The sequence below is a fragment of the Lactuca saligna genome, chromosome 1 (assembly GCF_052625555.1).
Source record: "Lactuca saligna cultivar CGN05327 chromosome 1, ASM5262555v1, whole genome shotgun sequence".
NCBI classification, from domain to species: domain Eukaryota; kingdom Viridiplantae; phylum Streptophyta; class Magnoliopsida; order Asterales; family Asteraceae; genus Lactuca; species Lactuca saligna.
Window position 1 is genome coordinate 11,100,828 of NC_136417.1, and position 18,620 is coordinate 11,119,447.

The window sequence follows — 18,620 nt, forward strand, 5'->3', positions numbered from 1 at the left end:
AGATATCGTCCTCGAAATCAGCTCTCGCTTCCGCTTCGCGATGGAACCCCTAGCCGAAAGCCCGTATATTTGATCGGCTCTAAACCTCCTCGGCCAGTGATCATCATATTATTCCAGCACATAGGTGCACTATTGCGACGAGAACAAACTGGAAAACAGAACCCCTAACTATTTACTGATGGTGAAACCTCCATTCAAAACAAGGCGACTCCCAACACGAGTCTTATCTATATAACTGCTGCAGAGAAGCACGCACAACGCCAACATATATCACACTTCCTAGCAATAAGACTGAACTTCTAGTGAGAACCACAGAGCCGGGGACTCTTAAAACTAAAATCACCGAATCAACTCTATCAATATGCTTCCTAAGACTAAGAACCCATCAGATCTAAACAGTTTATTAAAAAAAACAAGTGTTTAAAATGAATTTTTTTACTAGATTAAGTTTGACTATTATTCGTTAATGTTCATGGGCTGTTCTCATGGGCGACTCAATCGTTGATTGATTCTTCCGTTTCATTTATTTTGTTGTTACCGGATTGGATTTTTTAGTGGATTAAACTTTTGAATTTTGAAAAATATGAGGTCGCTTAGAATTTGGGAACCTAAGTCATAGCTTAAAAAGCCTCTACATAGAGCCGGCCCTACCGGTTCCACTATGGTTTCCATAGTAGCAACGACAACTTCTGTTTTTTCGGACACAGTGTAAAATGTCTTGATTTTTTTTTTCTGCTATTATGCCACGTAAAAAAAATATCTTAAGGACAAAACCTATTTTTGTAATAAAGATCTCCTTGCTGTCCAAAAAAAAAAAAGTTGAAACGTGTCTCAAAAAAGTTTTATTTCTTTCGTTTTTGTTATTTTTGTAATTTAGTGTAAAAACAATAATGGGTAGTGATCATAATTCATAAATAGTAAATACTTAACCACCTCGCCAAAACTAGATGCCATTCACCAACACAGACAACACATATAAGGATGTCTTTTTATAATCATTGCCTAATTAGAATAAATCTTTTTTTTATTATTTCAGTTCATTCTATAAAATATAAACTTAGAATCTTTAGATTTAATTTAACTAATTTTCAATTATACGATTTAATAAATTGATGTATTGTTACATGTAACACATTTATTTTTAACTTTTTTTTTTTTTTTTTCTTTCATTCTATAAAGTTTAAACTTAGGATCTTTAAATTTAATTTAACTAATTTTCAATTATACGATTTAATAAATTGATGCATTATTACATGCAACACATTTATTTTAAACTTCATTTTTTTTCTTTTTTCCATTAAATAGTTCGATGATTATTGTATTATACATTCATTAAACCAATGTCCCATGTTAAGTTTAATTCACTGAATTCCAACTAAACATTATACTATGAATCGTAGCAGATGCTGTTAACGAAACCAACCCATAATCTGCTGTTTACAGAAATTAAGAATAGAAATGAGAAATAAAAAAATACGAAAACTACCAATTTAAACACACATATGCATTAGAACAACGTTTAGGTAAATATTTGTAGGGTAATCACAAAGTAATGATTTAAGATACACTATAGACAACCGAAAATGACAACTACATAACACACGATACATGCTTCTGAGACAGATTTTAAATATTCTTTTTATAAAATTTGTACAAAAATAATTATAATTTATAAAATCTATGTCTTGCTGGACCAATAATTACCAACTGTCGGGATTTTAGGGATGATCACAAAGCTTTTTGGTAGAAACTAAGCACCAAAAAGACTTGAGTTGTTGGCCTCTATTTCACCAAACACTAGCAAACTATATACAACAAAATTTAATATTTCATCTTATTCTTGAAAAGTCAGATAAAAGATTTGATTTGAGTTATTATATATTTAATCATAACTTAATATAGATAAATAAAAAAAAAAACCATTTCTTGGATATAATGAATGCAAAAACAAGTAATCGTAGCTAGAATACTTTTCATCTACATTTTATACCATAAATTCTCAACTAAATGATATGTCATGATGTATTGAGTAGCGACTTCCTTGTTCCATTTAAATACAAAAACCTCCCACTTTCAAATACAAACCCCCACCTGTATATACTCTGGAATCACCAATTCCGAAGCTGTCTTCAATTTCAATGGGGAGAACAACCTCGATCAAGATCATCAGAACATCAATCCACACATTCCTCCAAAGCTACAATCACTTCACAATTGCATCCTTGTTAACCCTTCCTTTCTCACTATCAATCCTCCTCTTATCATCTCTTTCACCTGATTTCATCTCCCTCCAACACACAATCCATTTCCGACTACAGTCCCTTTTTGATGCCACCGGAATCCCGATTTCATCTCAAATCTTCTCCACCTTCAACCTCAAACTCTCCCAAACCATCACCTCAGCAATACTACTCCTACCCTTTACCTTCTCTTTCCTCCTATTCACAAAGACTTTCATAATTCAATCCTTCAACACCCACAACAAAAAGTCATCATCTTTCTCCGGAATCTACAATTCCATCCTCCAAACACAACTATGGAACACCTTTCTAATCATGTCAGCAAACGCCACTTCTTTTTGGGTTCTTTTCATCGCATTCAACTGTTTAGAAAAGATGTTATCATCTTCCACCTTGGTCGTATTATTTTCTATGGTGGGAGGAATCGCGTATTCCGTAGTTATAGCCAATACGATGATCATATGTAACATGGCGCTAGTGCTCTCTGGAATGGAAACCCAAGGTGGGTTTCTTTCCATTCTCAAAGCATGTGTTATGATTAAAAGAAGAATTCCAACAGCCCTTTCATTAGCGCTTTACATCAACATCACTTTGGCTGGAATCGAAGCACTTTTCCAATTCCGGTTGGCAAGTGCTTATTCCAACTCAGGAACAAGTAATCCCAGTCCTTTAATGGTGTTCGAAGGATTGTTGATAGCATATTTATACTCCATCGTCATCACACTTGACACCATCATTGGCTGTATCTTCTATAAAAGCTGTAAAATTAAAGCTTCTGATCAAGAGGCATGTAGGAGAAATGAGTATTGTTTGGAAGTCAAACGAGAAGAAGAAGAAGAAGTGCTGTATTGAATTACCTTTTTATTTTTTTTTGTGATTATTAAGTTTTAATTCATGCGCAAATTAGATCATAGGAAATAAAACCATGTAAAATAGCTCCCAATACAGATGAAACATTCTTGTGTGGAGTATTTTCACCAAGTAAATACATATATATTCAATCATTAAAAACAGTCCTCGAGTCGTTCTATTCCTTCGACATTCATATTATCGTTTAATATATATACTTTTTCTTTGAAAACCATTCATGATGCATTTATTAATTAAAGGTTTGAGTATTAAATAACTATATTGATTTCTTTTCATGACACCGTTATAATTTAAAAATCTATCATATTATAGTAATATCGTCCAAACAAAAAATGATTGTTGATGTAATTAGATAGATATTTAAATTATAATATCATAACTAAATAAAATTAAAATATAATGCTACAACTGGATAAAGAAATTTCAGAATACAAAGCCTTAATATGAAAGGTTTTGAAATTACAATATTGCAATACAATAAAATGAAAGTAAGATGCTATAATATCCAAATACATGAAAATAAATTGCTATTTTCAGCATTTAACCCTTAATTAAAAAGTTGTTTAACGATAAGTATCATATATTTTTATTTATAATTTTATAAATAGTATGTAGGGAAATTGGTTGGATGCAAGTTACCGAATAGCAAAAATTAGGTAACCATCCTAAATGTATTTAATATTTAATGATTACCGTAAATATAGTAAATTACTAAATTATATATTTTACCTGTACTAACAATCTTTTAGGAGAACAACAACTTTTGTTTCTTTTGTTGAAATAATCCAACTTTTGTCTTGTCATATAAGGTTGTTAAATATCTCTAATTATTAATCACATGATCAACATATAGAATAAAAAAAATAAAACCCATGTTAAAATTATTAATTTCAATTAATAGTGATTATTCATAAATATACACTCTCTCATAAAGAACTTATTAAGAAAAGGAAACCTTATATTTTTAGAAAATGGCCTAAAATATAAAGATGCTTCTTTTGTTGGTAAGAAAGAGAAAAGGTGTTCTTTATGTTTTTGCTCCATGTAAACAATTAATATTTTTATCATTGTATTATTATTATCATTATTATGAATTATTGATATTAAGATGATACTGAGTTACCAGAATTTAAATATTTATTCCATATCTTTTAAATTTTAAAACATGTTAAAAGTGTTAAACTGTTATTATTTAAAATAAAAAGATGAGCAGTGGAAGACTCCCAGACGCATGAAATTATTATGACGTTAACAGTTATCAAAGATTTATCCGTATGTGACGTGGGTGTAATCAATATCCAGTAATAGCAGCACTAAAAATAGATATACAGATATATATTTAGTGCATCAAAAATAAAAGCCAAGATCAGCATTACTAGCTCACTACCCAAAAACGTCAACAGTTTTGGTGACGTTTTCACGTTGAAATTGCATAAGAGTAATGAAGGACAAAACGAATTGAAGGTACAGTTTGAAATGCATGGGTTACAAATGAGTTACAAGTTTCATCAAGGATGAAAAAAAGGCTCAAGAGGTAGGTTGAAATATATTATACATTACAATTATAACTATACATATAAGTTTTCAAAATACATAAGTCGTCAAAGATGCCCAAAACACCCAACTCTAATCGACTAGGACCAGTCCTCATATAGAAGCACGCTTGACCAATAAGTCGTAACAAAACCAATATTTCAAACTAGTTTATGGGTAATATTTGTCAAAAAATTGTGGATAGCTACTTAACAAGAAGCTAGAAGTTGTAATTGTTACTTGAAGTTGTAAGTTATCATTTTTATTTGATTAAAATTGTTTTGCAAAAATAGTTTTGTAAATTTAAATATATATATATATATATATATATATATATATATATATATATATATATATATATATATATATATGTATCATCCCTAATAAATAAAAATAATTTTGTCACTTGTCAATCTCTTATCAATTTTAATACTTGTCTGATATTTTTTTAATTAAATAATATCTACATGTCAATTTATGGGATTTTTCAATTTTTAAAATTAAAAAATCACATAATACTTTTACTTATATAAATAAAATATTAAATATAATAAATATGATAGTAAATTGTAATTAATTTTTTTTTTATTCCGTACTTCAAAAATTTATTTTAAAAAATACTTATTATTTAAATTTTAATATTTAATTTTTTAATCAACCCGTAAAATATATGGGTCTTACACCTATTATGATTTTTTTTTGTTGTTTTAAATAGAAACTTTAAGCTTGTAATAGTAAACAAACTTTTTTCTGTATTTAATAATTTTTTTAAAAGCTAAAATCTCTTAAAAAACCATTGCAAAAATAAAATGTATCTTCGAATTATAAAAAACAAAAAACAAAAAACAAAAAAAAAAAAAAAAAAAAAAAAAAAAAAAAAGCCCAATACCGTCTTATCTTTATAAAATATAAAGAATCTTTAACCACAATTTAACGTGGGCCGTGGAACCATTTTCACGAAAAAAATCACAAATAAAACCATATATTACAAATTAAATATATTTTTAAGAAAAAAAACTAGCCAAAATCTTTAATTAGATATTAATTTTTAGTAAAAAAATTAGTATTTATCTCAAACTAGCCATCAAAACCGTAGACCAATGAAATGGTCTACTCTCTCGCATATGTATACAATGAAAAAAAAATCATTTTTGCAAAACAAAACGGTAGACCATTTTATGGTCTACCATTTCCTCTCGATGTTCTACTATTTCCTAAACCGTAAACCAAAAATAGACTATTGTTTCAGCTAAAGCTATTGTTTCCCAAACCGTAAACCAAAATATCATTTTTGCAAAACAAAGCACTTTTTTCGTTTTTCTTTTTTAGGTATTTGACTACCATCTGTAGCTTTTTTTTTTTTTTTTAATTATTTGTTTGGATAGTTATCAATATACTATATTTTCAATACAATACTTTTATATCAATTCATTGAAATTAGTGGTATGTGTATATGATTATATGCATATTATTTCTTTCTACTTTTAGTGTATGGTTGAATTTAACAATTCATTGAAAAGGCTAACATCATTGTTTATAACCCAATATTTGATGATGAGAAAGTCAAAGATGAATCAACCACACACTAACGTTAGAAAGACATAACATGCATATATACATACAGCATATAATAATTAATAACCATCCAAACAAGTAATAATAAAAAAAAATAATAACTACAAATAGTAGTCGACTACAGCTTTTATGGCTAGTTTGGATAAGTACTAATTTTTGGCTAAAAACTAACATCAAATTAAAGATATTGGCAAGTTTGGTTATTTTCTCTATTTCTAACTTCTATCCTAGATTAAACTAATCACTTAATTTGTGAAAACACACTTGCTAATCAGACGACATGTTTTTTTTTTTCTAATAAAACATCTTAAAACTTTCCTCTCTCGATGGATTTTATTCAGTCCATGGTACCTTCATCGATATCTCTTGTCCGAGGTTCAAAACCTATTTTTTGAGTTTTGAGTTGTCTATAAAGTAGAAAATAAAGTGGTACGCTTCAATACAATAAGTTGATAAATTATATTTCAAGTTTAAAAATGATAATATACAATTTGAAATAGGGTTAATGACTTGTAAGAGTAACAAACTCTAATTTTTTTTCTTTACACGTCTTACCATTGAACTTTTTTACATTGTTCACAAAATAACATTGACCTGCTAACTGCTATTGTAGGTTTCTTTGTGCGAATTTAGTCGCTAATCTTTTTTTTATATATACAATGGAATTATGGAAAGGAGCAAGGTTAACGGTGTTTTAATTAGTGTTGATTATATACAGATGTCTCCCAAAAAAAAATAATCACTATAACTCTAGCTTGTGACTTTATCACATAAACCCAGTAGTTTCTCACCTATATTGCATATCCAATGTAATACTTAAATTCCTAAATTTCCCAAGAATATAGGTCTAGCTTTCTAATAGCCATAAGGAAAATGAGTCTGTCTAAGAAAAAAAAAGGTAAGAGTATTTTTTTTGTAAACATTTTTTTTTTTGAAAAGGTAAATGTCACCCATCCCACAGAGCCTCCACCAATAAATTGTTCCACAGCCAACATGAAACAGATAAATCATAAATAATGTATTTAGGCTCTTAGAGCAAGAAAGGTGACCTCACTTATGGATTCTCATAAATCTTTTCACTTACTGTTAAGTGTTAAGGCAAGTATTCAAATAGCACCCCCCAAAATGTGATTTTGACCTTACTTATTCCGTGCTACAAAAGACTCCACGCTTTCCATCCATCGAATATACTCATTCTTACTTTTGTGTTGCATACATTTATGCAAGAAGAGAGCTAGTTCATCATTTATTCCCCTTATCTCCAGGAAATCATACAGTGAAGTTTGCAGTTCATCATCCAAATCACTGAAAGTTACCAGTTTACAAATCATCAAATTGAACCCCAGTTTGTTCACCAGTATATATAGTACATAAAAAACAGTGTAAATAAAGCATCCCAGAACTGAAAGCAAAATAACAAAAGATTTGGAACTTACTTGAAGGGAGGACCCAAGTAGGGTTTACCAGTCATTCCATCTTGGTCACGCATAAAAACTTTCTCGATCTCAATGCTGTCAGGCCATACATTGCACACAAACTCCAAAATACCATTTTCTTCATCCTTAAAGATGTCAATCACCATTGAAATGTAAAGCTCGAGATCGTTCTCTGTTGTAACACTGCCTTCTTTTTCAGCAGGAGTAGAAACTCGGAACATGGTTACCTCTACTTTAATCTCTTCATCTTCTCCAAATTGCTTGTTCAATCTGATCCACTGCTCTCCTGGCCTCTCATCAACCGCAAAAGATTTGAAATTTGGAATAAGCTGTACAAAATATGCACTAATAAGTCTGTAAACCAGGATCTACAGTTATAGTTCAAAACAGATCACATGATGTAAGATGCTTTCAGGAAAAAAAAAAAACAATCATAAATAATTACTACTCCTACATTCTTTCCGATTCAATAGCACTACCAAAGTCGCTATATTCCTGATGTGTGTTGTTCATTTCCTCTAATATAACGATTCTCAATCGTTGAGGGCAGAATCGAGATATATGTTCGACGGGAGGAAGGACCTTAATTAGGGTTTGTGTATGATATGATTTTTTTTTATTGGAACGAGAAGAATGATGCGAATTCCGATACCAAAGAGGAAACACGAAAATGAAGAGGAGTAAATTAGGGAAACATGAATACCTTAGTACGAGGAGATCGATCGAGTTCATATTGGATATCGTTGCGAATGAGTCTACGTATTCGGTCTTCGAAAGCTGATTTCCGCATCACTGATACGTTTCTTCTCGATTGTTGTGGGACGTAGTCTACATAGTTGTTTTCGATTGAAGAACGACGGGCAAAAGGGTGTGCAATTAGGGTTATGTGACGATAAGAAGAGTGTTGAGGGAAGAAGGATGTTGGTCTTCTTCCGACGCGACCGACCAGCCGGAGTAACATTGTTGTGTGTTTTTGAACGGAAGTCCGCCCTGGAATCGTGTTTTTGTGCGGAGTTGGTCGCCGGTGATGTTCAAGTGCGGTGACAGGATTTAAGGAGGGTTTTGGACGACGAGTTCAGCATCCTAAAACCAACAGTCTTATTTTATGTTCGGTCAGAGTCGATTTTATGTTTACTAAGCCTTCGATAGTTTATGACTGTGTTAGAGCTGGGTTAGAAAGCTGACTGAGTTAGAAATGTTGATTGAGTCCATATTTGTGGTGTTTGATTATTTATCTGAATGGTTGTGCTGAATGAAAAAATGACCATATTACCCTCGTGTTGTCTCTTATGCTGGATAAAAATTTATAAAAACACAAATTATCATATAAAATCCAAATTAAACATACATCAATTAAAATCCAAATACAAAATATAATACAAAATCCAAATACAAATTGTCATACATAATAAAAAAAAGTACACAATTTAACGTGAACTATTTGAAAGTAACTGATTAGGAATCTGATCACGCAAAGTAGTCATATAGTCAACGGCTTCTGAACCCCATTGTATGCCTTCTATGTTTTGACCTTCATTTCCTCCACCACCCACATTAGGAGTAACCATAGTGTTTTGTTCAAAGGTCGTAAATAATTTATCTTCAATATCGTATTTCCTTATAAAATTATGGACCGCAACACAAACAATGACTATGTCTCTTTGCACTGGAAAAGGATAAGGAGCCATTTGTTTTAAAATTGGAAATCTCGCCTTCAATACACCATAAGCACGTTCAATGTAATTTCTAAGTTGTGCATGAGCATGATTGAACCTTTCTTCCTTAGTTAAAGCTCTGTTTCTTCGAAAATCCGCTAACCAATACCTAGTATTGCAGTAGGGAGCCATAAATCCACGGGTGTTGGTGTATGCGGCATCACAAAGGTAGTATTTATCTGTAGATATATGACAAATTTATCATATAAATAAAAAAAAGATTAAAAAAAACGTATAGTAAAGTTACAAACCTGGCGGAGGGAATGGAAATCCGGAAGTCGGGTTAAATGCAACTTCTTTCAAAACTTTAGAATCATGTGTTATGCCCTCCCATCCAGCCTATACAAAGGTGAATATCATATCAAAATTACAAATTCCAATTACATTTTGATAACATTCACCTTTTCCTCTTCCCCTATAACGAGTTTGTTGATCAACAGGCACAACTGCATGTACAAGTGTTCCATCTAGTGCACCTATTGCTCCGAGAAATATCTGCATTAGCCGTCTATATCGTTCTGATGAATTTCTTGTTGCATTAGACGAGGTTGGTACTATAATTTCTCGTGCAAAACACATCATTGCACGTAAGACCTCAAGAAAACATTGATGAATTGTTTGTGTGGAGTGATGAAATCTTTCTTTAACGGCTCGAAAACATTCATTATGTCCTATAACATGTAAAAACATAGACATCTTCTCTTCAATGCTTATCGTCCTACTAGATTGCAACCAATTTCTCTCTGTAAAGTGATTGCATAATAGTACAAAAGCATCTTGTGAAAGACGTATCATATCGAAACATTGTATAGGACATCCGTGTATCAAATCTTGCGTATACACATACCCCTTTTCCTTTGTTTTTAAATAGTCGTATCGGTTTTGTTTTTAAGGTGATAAATAACTTTTTTGTTTATTACCTTATTGTGGTGGGAGTAAATATTATTTTAAAAAGTATTTGTATTATCTTATTTAGCTTATTTTTATCATAATAAGCAATAAACAATAAACATTCCTTCATTGCTTATTAAGGGGGTGTTTGGATAAATAGTTTTTAGTTTATTAGTTTATTGTTTATTTGCTTATTGTTGTGGGAATAAACATTTTTTTTAAAATGTGTTTGGATTAACTTATTGTGGTGGTAATAAGCAATAAGCATTTTAAGTGTTTGACAAAAAAAACAACTTATATGAGTAAAATGACCAATAAGCAATAAACATTCCCTCACTTGCTTATTAAAATCAGTTTATTTGGCTTATTCCTATCGTAATAAGCTGGTTTTTGAAGACTCCTATCCAAACACCTAAATTTACTTATTGTTGTGGGATGAAGCAATAAGCAATAAACAACCTACTCTTTCCCTATCCAAACATCCCCTAAAAGCAGCTTATTTAACGTATTTCTACCACGATAAGTTGATTTTTTAAGCTTCCTATCCAAACACTTCAACTCAGCTTATTGTGGTGAGAATAAGCAATAAGCAATAAACAACCACTTTTTTACTTATCCAAGCACCCCTAAGGCCATACGATATACAAACAACAATTATGTCTGTGGTATACGTGGCCACGAACCATGATCGTGCATACCGTCCCGGTGTATCGTCGTGAGTCATTGTCATGTTCGTTCATGTTGGCTATGACGATGGTGCACGCCGAATGAAAACGAGGTTGACCAAATTCAACCGATCAACAGTCACTTTTTGAAGCTTTTAATTTTTTTTACAAAATCATTTATATAAACAAAATATATAATGAAAGACCCACACTTTCATGTGATTGAGATAACCTCTTCGATAAAACTTAAAACTACATCATAATACTCCAAAACATGTTACATGCATATTTATAAACAATATTTTATATTTATAGTTTAATTACAAAAGACTGGATACAAATCGACTAATTAGACTATTACAAAGTATTATATATTACATAACTACCCAGGATGTTATAGTTTTATACATACATGAACACTAATTACAAAAGTAATAGTATTATCTATTTAAAATCTTCTAACAGTATATGTCTATACTAGATTCTTATTACCTGCAATGGTTAAACACTGAGAGGGATAAGCGGTGACGCTTAGTGAGTTCAATAATAGATACAATATAACATAATGTGATATATATATATATACTTCAATATAGCGGAAGCAAAGAGGAACAAGGAACAACAAAGGCATATATGAATCATGTGACAAGCTTTCTGTAACGACCAAAATTTCAATAAAATTTAAACTTTTCAAAAACATCCCAATTCATTAAGTTATTACGAAAAGGTTTTCAATACATTTATTATCAGAGTATTCCCAGGTCCATTTCATAATACATAACCACGAGGAGCGGTACGATCACGCCTTTGCCTTGCCACAGTCTCCTGAAGAACCTGAAAAACATTAAACCACAACTGTAAGCCCGAAAGCTTAGTGAGATACCCCCAAAATACCAACCACATATACCATACACATAACATGCTATATCATAACGAATCACAGAACAGCCATGCATATCGGGTCTACTGTGAGACTGGTCTGCCGTGTCGGGCCTTCAGTCCACCTGGTCCACCCTTAGAGTCCAGTCATGTCCCTCGAGTCTGCAGTGTGGTTGGTCCGCCCGCACCGGACCTTCAACACACCTGGTCCACTCTCTGAGTCTACAGTATGACTGGTCCGCCCACATCGGGCCTTCAGTCGGACTGGTCCACTCTCCTAGCCTCGGCATGTCTGGTCCGCCCTCGTGGGGCCTACAGCCTATCCGGACCGCTCGCTGGGCCTTCGGAACAACCGGTCCGCCCTGGGTATCTTGGCCTACAGCACGAAGCAGGACCCACCTCAACCCAACTCCAGTCCAAACAACCATGTGCACATAAACATTCAATCACATAACAATTCATATTCAGTCAAACCGATCTAGTAGATCACATAACACAACATACTCTAACAGGATACCGACCTAACCGGTCACTAGCAAAGCATTATCCTATCTACCAGGATACCGACCTTTACCAAGTCTCTAACGAATACCATCCTAACTACCCGGATGCAAACATATCAATGCAATAACATAACAACAGATACCCGGATCTCAATCCGATAAAGGGTCGGCCTTGGTGCCTTAGACCCTGTTGATATATTGAGGATAACTCACCTCGCAACTGCTGACTAAAAGGATAAGATCACGCTGCTGCAGCCTCCGACCCGAACTCCGACACTGCCAATACCCAAAAGACTGAATCCAATAAATCCAATAATTACCAAATTACCCCTGGAAATCAACTGGTCAACCCTTGGTCAAAGTCAAAGCCTACCCCTGACTGACTCTACTCGTCGAGTCAACCCGATGACTCGCCGAGTCCCCATGCACAAAACCTCCTTCAATTCGCGACTTAACTCACCGAGTCATCCCTTGACTCACCGAGTCACAGCCTTCCCAAAAGAAACTTGGACCCTACGACCAGACTCGCCGAGTCTACGACTATCTTCAACCTACTCGCCGAGTTGTTCTTCCAACTCGCCGAGTTCCAGTATTTCTTCAAGCAACTCGCCGAGTCCACCCATGTGACTCGCCGAGTACCACCGGGTCTGAATCCATACAGAGGCTTTCCAAGCCATGCAGATGATCCAAACCATAGATCTACTCCTCCTAAGGCCATCCATCACGTAAAGTGGCAATCTTTACGTGAATCCAAGAAGATCTAAGCATTTTCACTCTAGGGTTTGGGTTTTGGGACAAGATGGCTTCACCAATTACTCAAGAACAGGGACTTTAATGCACATAAGACATTCTCCACTCCAGATCTAAGGTAGCAACCTCAGATCTATCCTTTAAACTCAAGATACCACAATTTAAGCTTCCCATACAAACCCAAAATGATGAATCTATAAGAACACAGCCCAAGAACGAGATATTACCTCAAAATGAAGCCCCCAACAGCAAGGAATCCGAATCTAAGCAAAGCCCCTTGCTCCAAGCCTCCTAACTCTCCAAGATCTCTTTAACAATCACTTCCCCAAGCTCCAAATGCACTCAAATCCTCCACAATCACGCTTTCTAGGGTTTCTGGACTTCAAGGGAGATCAAAGAGGCTGGGGAGAGGGTATAAGGTCCCTTAAATAGGACTCATCCTCCGGATTTAGGGGTTTCTCCACTCAGCACCTACTCGCCAAGTCCATCTTTGGACTCGCCAAGTAGGCCACTTAACACGCGATCAAAGTCGCGACCCCACTCGCCGAGTCCACCCATGGACTCGCCGAGTTTCCCTCATACATTTTCACTTTTAGCTCTTCAACTCTACTCTTGATATTCCAAGATGTTACACTTTCCATATCAATCAATTATTTGATTCAAAGATATACAATCAATGAGACATAACAATTTCCATACTTGATATACATCAATAAAGCTTCGACTCAAATGGCACAGAAGACATACACTTTCTAATTTAAACATTTTGGTTGATTTCAGGCTTTTAGCCATATCTAACCTTCTATCGATGCCATAGTGGTAGAAGTCATTCTCTTACGAGACATGCTTTATACAGTCAGAGGCTACATACCAATACCACTATGATACTAGTTCTTTCACTGATCACATGGTCAAAGGTATAGTTTTTCTACCATAATAACACGGGAAAATAACACAGAAAAACATATAGCACATATAACACATAACATAAAATTGTTCCTATATATTGAACTCACTGTAAAATAACCGGAGGTTAAAATAATAATTTGGGCAACACTTCCTTACTATAATTAACTTTCTTCGATGAAAACCCGGAGCTTTATTGAAAACCAGGTCTTGAGAGGGTTGAGCTTCAAACCGAAAAGATAAATTTATCGGGGTCTTTAGACACTTCATGAAGTTCTTCGGGTGTTGGGTATGATCCCGAGGCTTCGAGGGAAGTTGGAATGGCTTAAAAGTGGGTTTAGGGGTGAAAAGTGTGAAATTTGGTAACATTAGCCGAGAGGATTCACACCTCCCTTTATATAGGGCGAAGCTCGGATCCGGAGGGACGAATAGAAGCCATGTGGCATCTTCGCAAGCGAGGGGAGGGCAGGTGGCGAGCATGCGAGGGGGGGCAGGTAGCGAGTCTGAGACCGAGACATGGGTGCGACACGTGGCGGTCTTTGATTGGACCGCGCCTTCGGGTGCGAGGGATTGCGACACGCGTCAGACACGGGGCAAGTTTTGAGCGAGGGTGACGTGGCCGAACTGTAGCCATGCGAAATTTATTGGTTCTCTTGATTTCTCAGATTTTATGTCTTAAACTTCAAAAATCCATAACTTTCGCATACGAGCTCCGTTTTTTATGTTCTTTATATGTACACGTAGGTGAAGTTATGCTATACAACTTTCATTTAGACTTCTTTGGCTAATTTTAAATTTATTTTTATTATTATATTTTTAACAGGCCGGGACAGGAAAAGTCAGTTAAAATTTTATAACTTCTTCATCTGACGTCCGTTTTAGTTTGTCTTTTTACCGTTGCAATACTATTGATGAGACATTCGGTTCTCGTTTAGGTTGTATCAACAAAAAATACTCAATCTTTATTTCGAGTTTTTAGTGGTCTACTGCTATTTCGAAACTTAGAAAAATCATAACTTTCTCATACGAAGTCCGATTTGGACGTTCTTTTTATCAAAATTCTCGGTTTAACGAGTACTACGACTTTCATTTAGATCACTAATACTAAAAAAATTAGTTTATCGAAAACTCACTTTTTACACTAAATAGTGTTTGTCGGTTTTGTCGTGGATCTTCGATTGGTCATAACTTCTTCGTTATAACTGGGATTTCGATGAGGTTTTCGTCTAAATGTTTCTAACGAAATTATATACAACTTTCAATAATAAAATTTTACTTATTTCAAATTTTATATTTTCATTGAATTTCAATATTTGACTTTTGATTGGAATCTCATAAGACTTCTAATATTTTTTCTGAGTGATTCTAAACATAGTTTTACTTCATTTCTAGTAAAAACTATATGTTAGAACTCAACGCTCAATATCATATAATATTTCATAATATTATTTATTTTTAAACTACAAAACACGATAATTGAACGTGCATGTTACAAATACCTCATACTTTTGAGGATTTCGTCCCCGAAATTACAACGATTAAAACAAATGGGGATATTTCGCTCTTATCTCATTCTTATTTTCCCAATTATAATTTGGGCCTCGATGGGGTTTCCACTTGACAAACACCAACTCCACTTTTTTATTACGTAGATTAGTCGTTCTTTCGTTTACGATATCTTCAGGCTCTTCTACATATCTCAACTTATTATCTAGTTTCACCTCGGATAATGGAACCGTTTCATCATATATGCTTAAACATTTACGTAGATAACTCACATGAAACACATCATGAATACCTGCCAAATCTTCTAGCAATTCCAAACGGTATCCTTGTTTACCAATTCTTTGGATGATTTTGAAAGGACCAACAAATCTAGGACTTAGTTTTCCTTTCTTTCCAAATCGCATAATGCCTTTCCATGGGGATACCTTTACCATTACAAAATCACCCACCTGGAATTCTGTGGGTTGTCTTTTCTTTTCTGCATAGGACTTCTGTCGATCCTGGACCGCTTTCATTCTTTCTCGTACGATTTGAATCCTGTCGGTGGTGTCTTGAATCATTTCAGGACCTCCAAGGATTTTCTATCCTATATCTCGCCAACATAATGGCGTACGACATTTACGTCCATATAGTGCTTCATATGGAGGCATTTTGATAGAAGCGTGGTAACTGTTATTATATGAAAATTCGATAAGAGGTAAGTATTTGTCCCAGTTACCACCGAATTCCAAGACACATGCACGAAGCATATCTTTTACTGTTTGGATCGTTCTCTCCGTCTGACCGTCTGTCTGGGGATGATAAGTTGTACTGAGAGCAATTCGAGATCCTAATTCACGTTTCATACTCGGCCAAAAATGAGAAGTGAAGTGAGATCACGATCGTAATTAATCTTTAGTGGCACACCATGTCTTGCGACAATTTCATCTAAGTACACTTGTTCGTATTTCTCTATTGGGGCCGTTTCACGCATGGCGAGAAAATGTGCGTTTTTAGTTAGGCGGTCGACAATTACCCAAATGCTATCATGCTGTCTACCAGTCTTTGGCAATATGATAATAAAATCTATGGACAACTCTTCCCATTTCAACACAGGAACACTAAGACTTTCTGAAGTTCTGTAAGGCTTTTGGTGCTCTGTTTTGACCATGGTTCTAAAAAGCGCGTCATGGCGCGCCTTAAGGCGTGCCATGGCACAAGGCGTGATGTAGCCGTTACGAAAACGTCCAAGGCGAGTTTGTTGAGCGTGGCGCCCAAAAAACGTGTCAAGGCGTGCCTTATCGCGTTATGGCGTGAGTTTTTTTCAAGGCGCGGGTTTTTTTGATTTTTTTTTGTCGGGCCTAAAATAATTGAGTTTTTGTTAACTTTTTTATATTAAATATTAATAAAACACTTCTAAAAACTTCATATGTTTGATACAATTCAATAATTATATGATTTATCTCTTTTAATGTATATAAAATAGTCACGCCTTGAAAAACGTCATGGCTCGCCAAGGCTTGACATAACTTAACTTTGACTTCGCCGCCAAGTCACGCCTTGCGTTTTTTAGAACCTTGGTTTTGACTTGTAAGCATACTAAACATTTCTGCACATATCTTCCAATGTCTCTCTTTAATTCAGGCCACCAATAATCAGCCTGTACATCATAGTACATTTTACTTGTACCAGGATGTATTAATAGTTTAGATTTATAGGCTTCATCCAAAATCTTCTGTCTTAATTCGCCAATCGTTGGAATCCATAGTCGATTCTTAAGTACCTCCAATCCTCGTGGATCATCAAGAAAAACATCAGTATAATGTATCATCCCTACTTTCTTCACATTTTCTGGCTTTAAGGCCTCTACTTGCCATTTCTCTAGTTCATCAAGAATAATGAACTTTATTGTAGTGTGAGTAATAGTATAACACATACTATTACGATAAACCTTTCTGCTAAGTGCATTGGCAACTACATTGGCCTTTCCAAGATGATACATGATTTCACAATGATGTCTAGAAGGGTAGAGTTTCCAACTTTACCCTTAGGAACCATCCAAGTTGAGTCAAACCCAAACCCTAGACTCATTGGAGTGATGATTGACCTATTAAGCCCTTAAACTCTCAAAACAAAGTCCCAATATGCAGATCTGGTCCCTTAAGGTTGAGAAATCACTTAAAGTTTCCAATTTTACGTCCATGCATGCTAAAAGGAACCTTAGGACTCAAAATGGGTCTGATAAAGGACTTAATGCATACATGGAGCCTAAGACCTAATAAAGTTTGCAACTTTAATCCAAATGAGGCCATAACATGGCTAGATCTAACATGGCAACCACCGGAATACTCAACTTCTTGGGCAATACAACCATGAGTCCAAAATCAAGATAAATCCCACAACAATAAATCTAGAACAATAACAAAGCAAGGTATAAACTTTATGCCTCCAAATGACTGAAAAGGGTGGGGAGATTTTGGATCTGGGTCTTCTCTCCAAGCAATGCACCTCCAACTTCAAGGATCCTCCAAAAGTATGCAAAATATTAACTCTTAAGGCCCTCCACAAGCTCACACACTCTAAAGGACGATGATACACTCTTTTAGGGTTTCTGGACAGAGGAGGCTGGTAAGGAGGCCAACCAAGAGAGTTAAGGCCTTTAAATAGGGTGCAACACCCTAAAAATTAGGGTTTCCGTCCCAGCCACCAACTCATCGAGTTGAGGCACCCAAACTCATCGAGTTGGTCCATTAATTCATGCGGCCAAAATCCACTCAACATGTCGAGTTGAAGCCTTCAACTTGCCAAGTTCAACAGGAAAAATCAACAATTTAAAGAAATAAATTCATACTGGAAAAAAAAAGCATTATGACAATAATACTAGCCTATACATCATTAGTACAATTGTAGCACCTGGTTTCCGGTATGTGAATTTTATTTGAGCATTGCCCTAATTTAGCCTTGGACTCGACGAGTCATAGGGTCCGACTCGCCGAGTAGGGACGAGACTCAGGACACGTTTTAAGTAGGCGACTCGCCGAGTCCACATCCTGGACTCGGCGAGTCACCGCTGCTGGATGAAAACCTAAGTTTCAAGGGTTTGCACCCTATTTAAACTCTCATTCCGCCCCAACTCGTCCCCATTCACCCCCAGAACTCCCCCTACATCGTT

At 34.8% G+C, this 18,620-nt stretch overlaps 3 protein-coding genes across 3 annotated transcripts; 1 reads left to right on the forward strand and 2 right to left on the reverse strand.

Moving 5' to 3' along the window:
* Window positions 1-2,138: 2,138 nt before the first annotated feature.
* On the forward strand, window positions 2,139-3,092 carry LOC145002570 (uncharacterized). Its single transcript, XM_078961814.1, has one exon. The coding sequence runs from the start codon at window positions 2,139-2,141 to the stop codon at window positions 3,090-3,092; it is 954 nt and encodes a 317-aa protein (XP_078817940.1).
* Window positions 3,093-7,215: 4,123 nt separating this feature from the next.
* LOC145004033 (uncharacterized protein At2g39795, mitochondrial-like) lies at window positions 7,216-8,755 on the reverse strand. Its single transcript, XM_078962966.1, has 3 exons — window positions 8,358-8,755; window positions 7,655-7,983; window positions 7,216-7,523 (listed from the first exon to the last, which is right to left on the reverse strand). The coding sequence occupies exons 1-3, from the start codon at window positions 8,613-8,615 to the stop codon at window positions 7,358-7,360; spliced, it is 753 nt and encodes a 250-aa protein (XP_078819092.1). The 5' UTR covers window positions 8,616-8,755; the 3' UTR covers window positions 7,216-7,357.
* A 326-nt stretch (window positions 8,756-9,081) lies between these two features.
* LOC145002576 (uncharacterized) lies at window positions 9,082-9,951 on the reverse strand. The gene is made up of 3 exons (XM_078961822.1): window positions 9,754-9,951; window positions 9,621-9,708; window positions 9,082-9,548 (listed from the first exon to the last, which is right to left on the reverse strand). The coding sequence occupies exons 1-3, from the start codon at window positions 9,949-9,951 to the stop codon at window positions 9,082-9,084; spliced, it is 753 nt and encodes a 250-aa protein (XP_078817948.1).
* Between the last annotated feature and the right edge of the window lie 8,669 nt (window positions 9,952-18,620).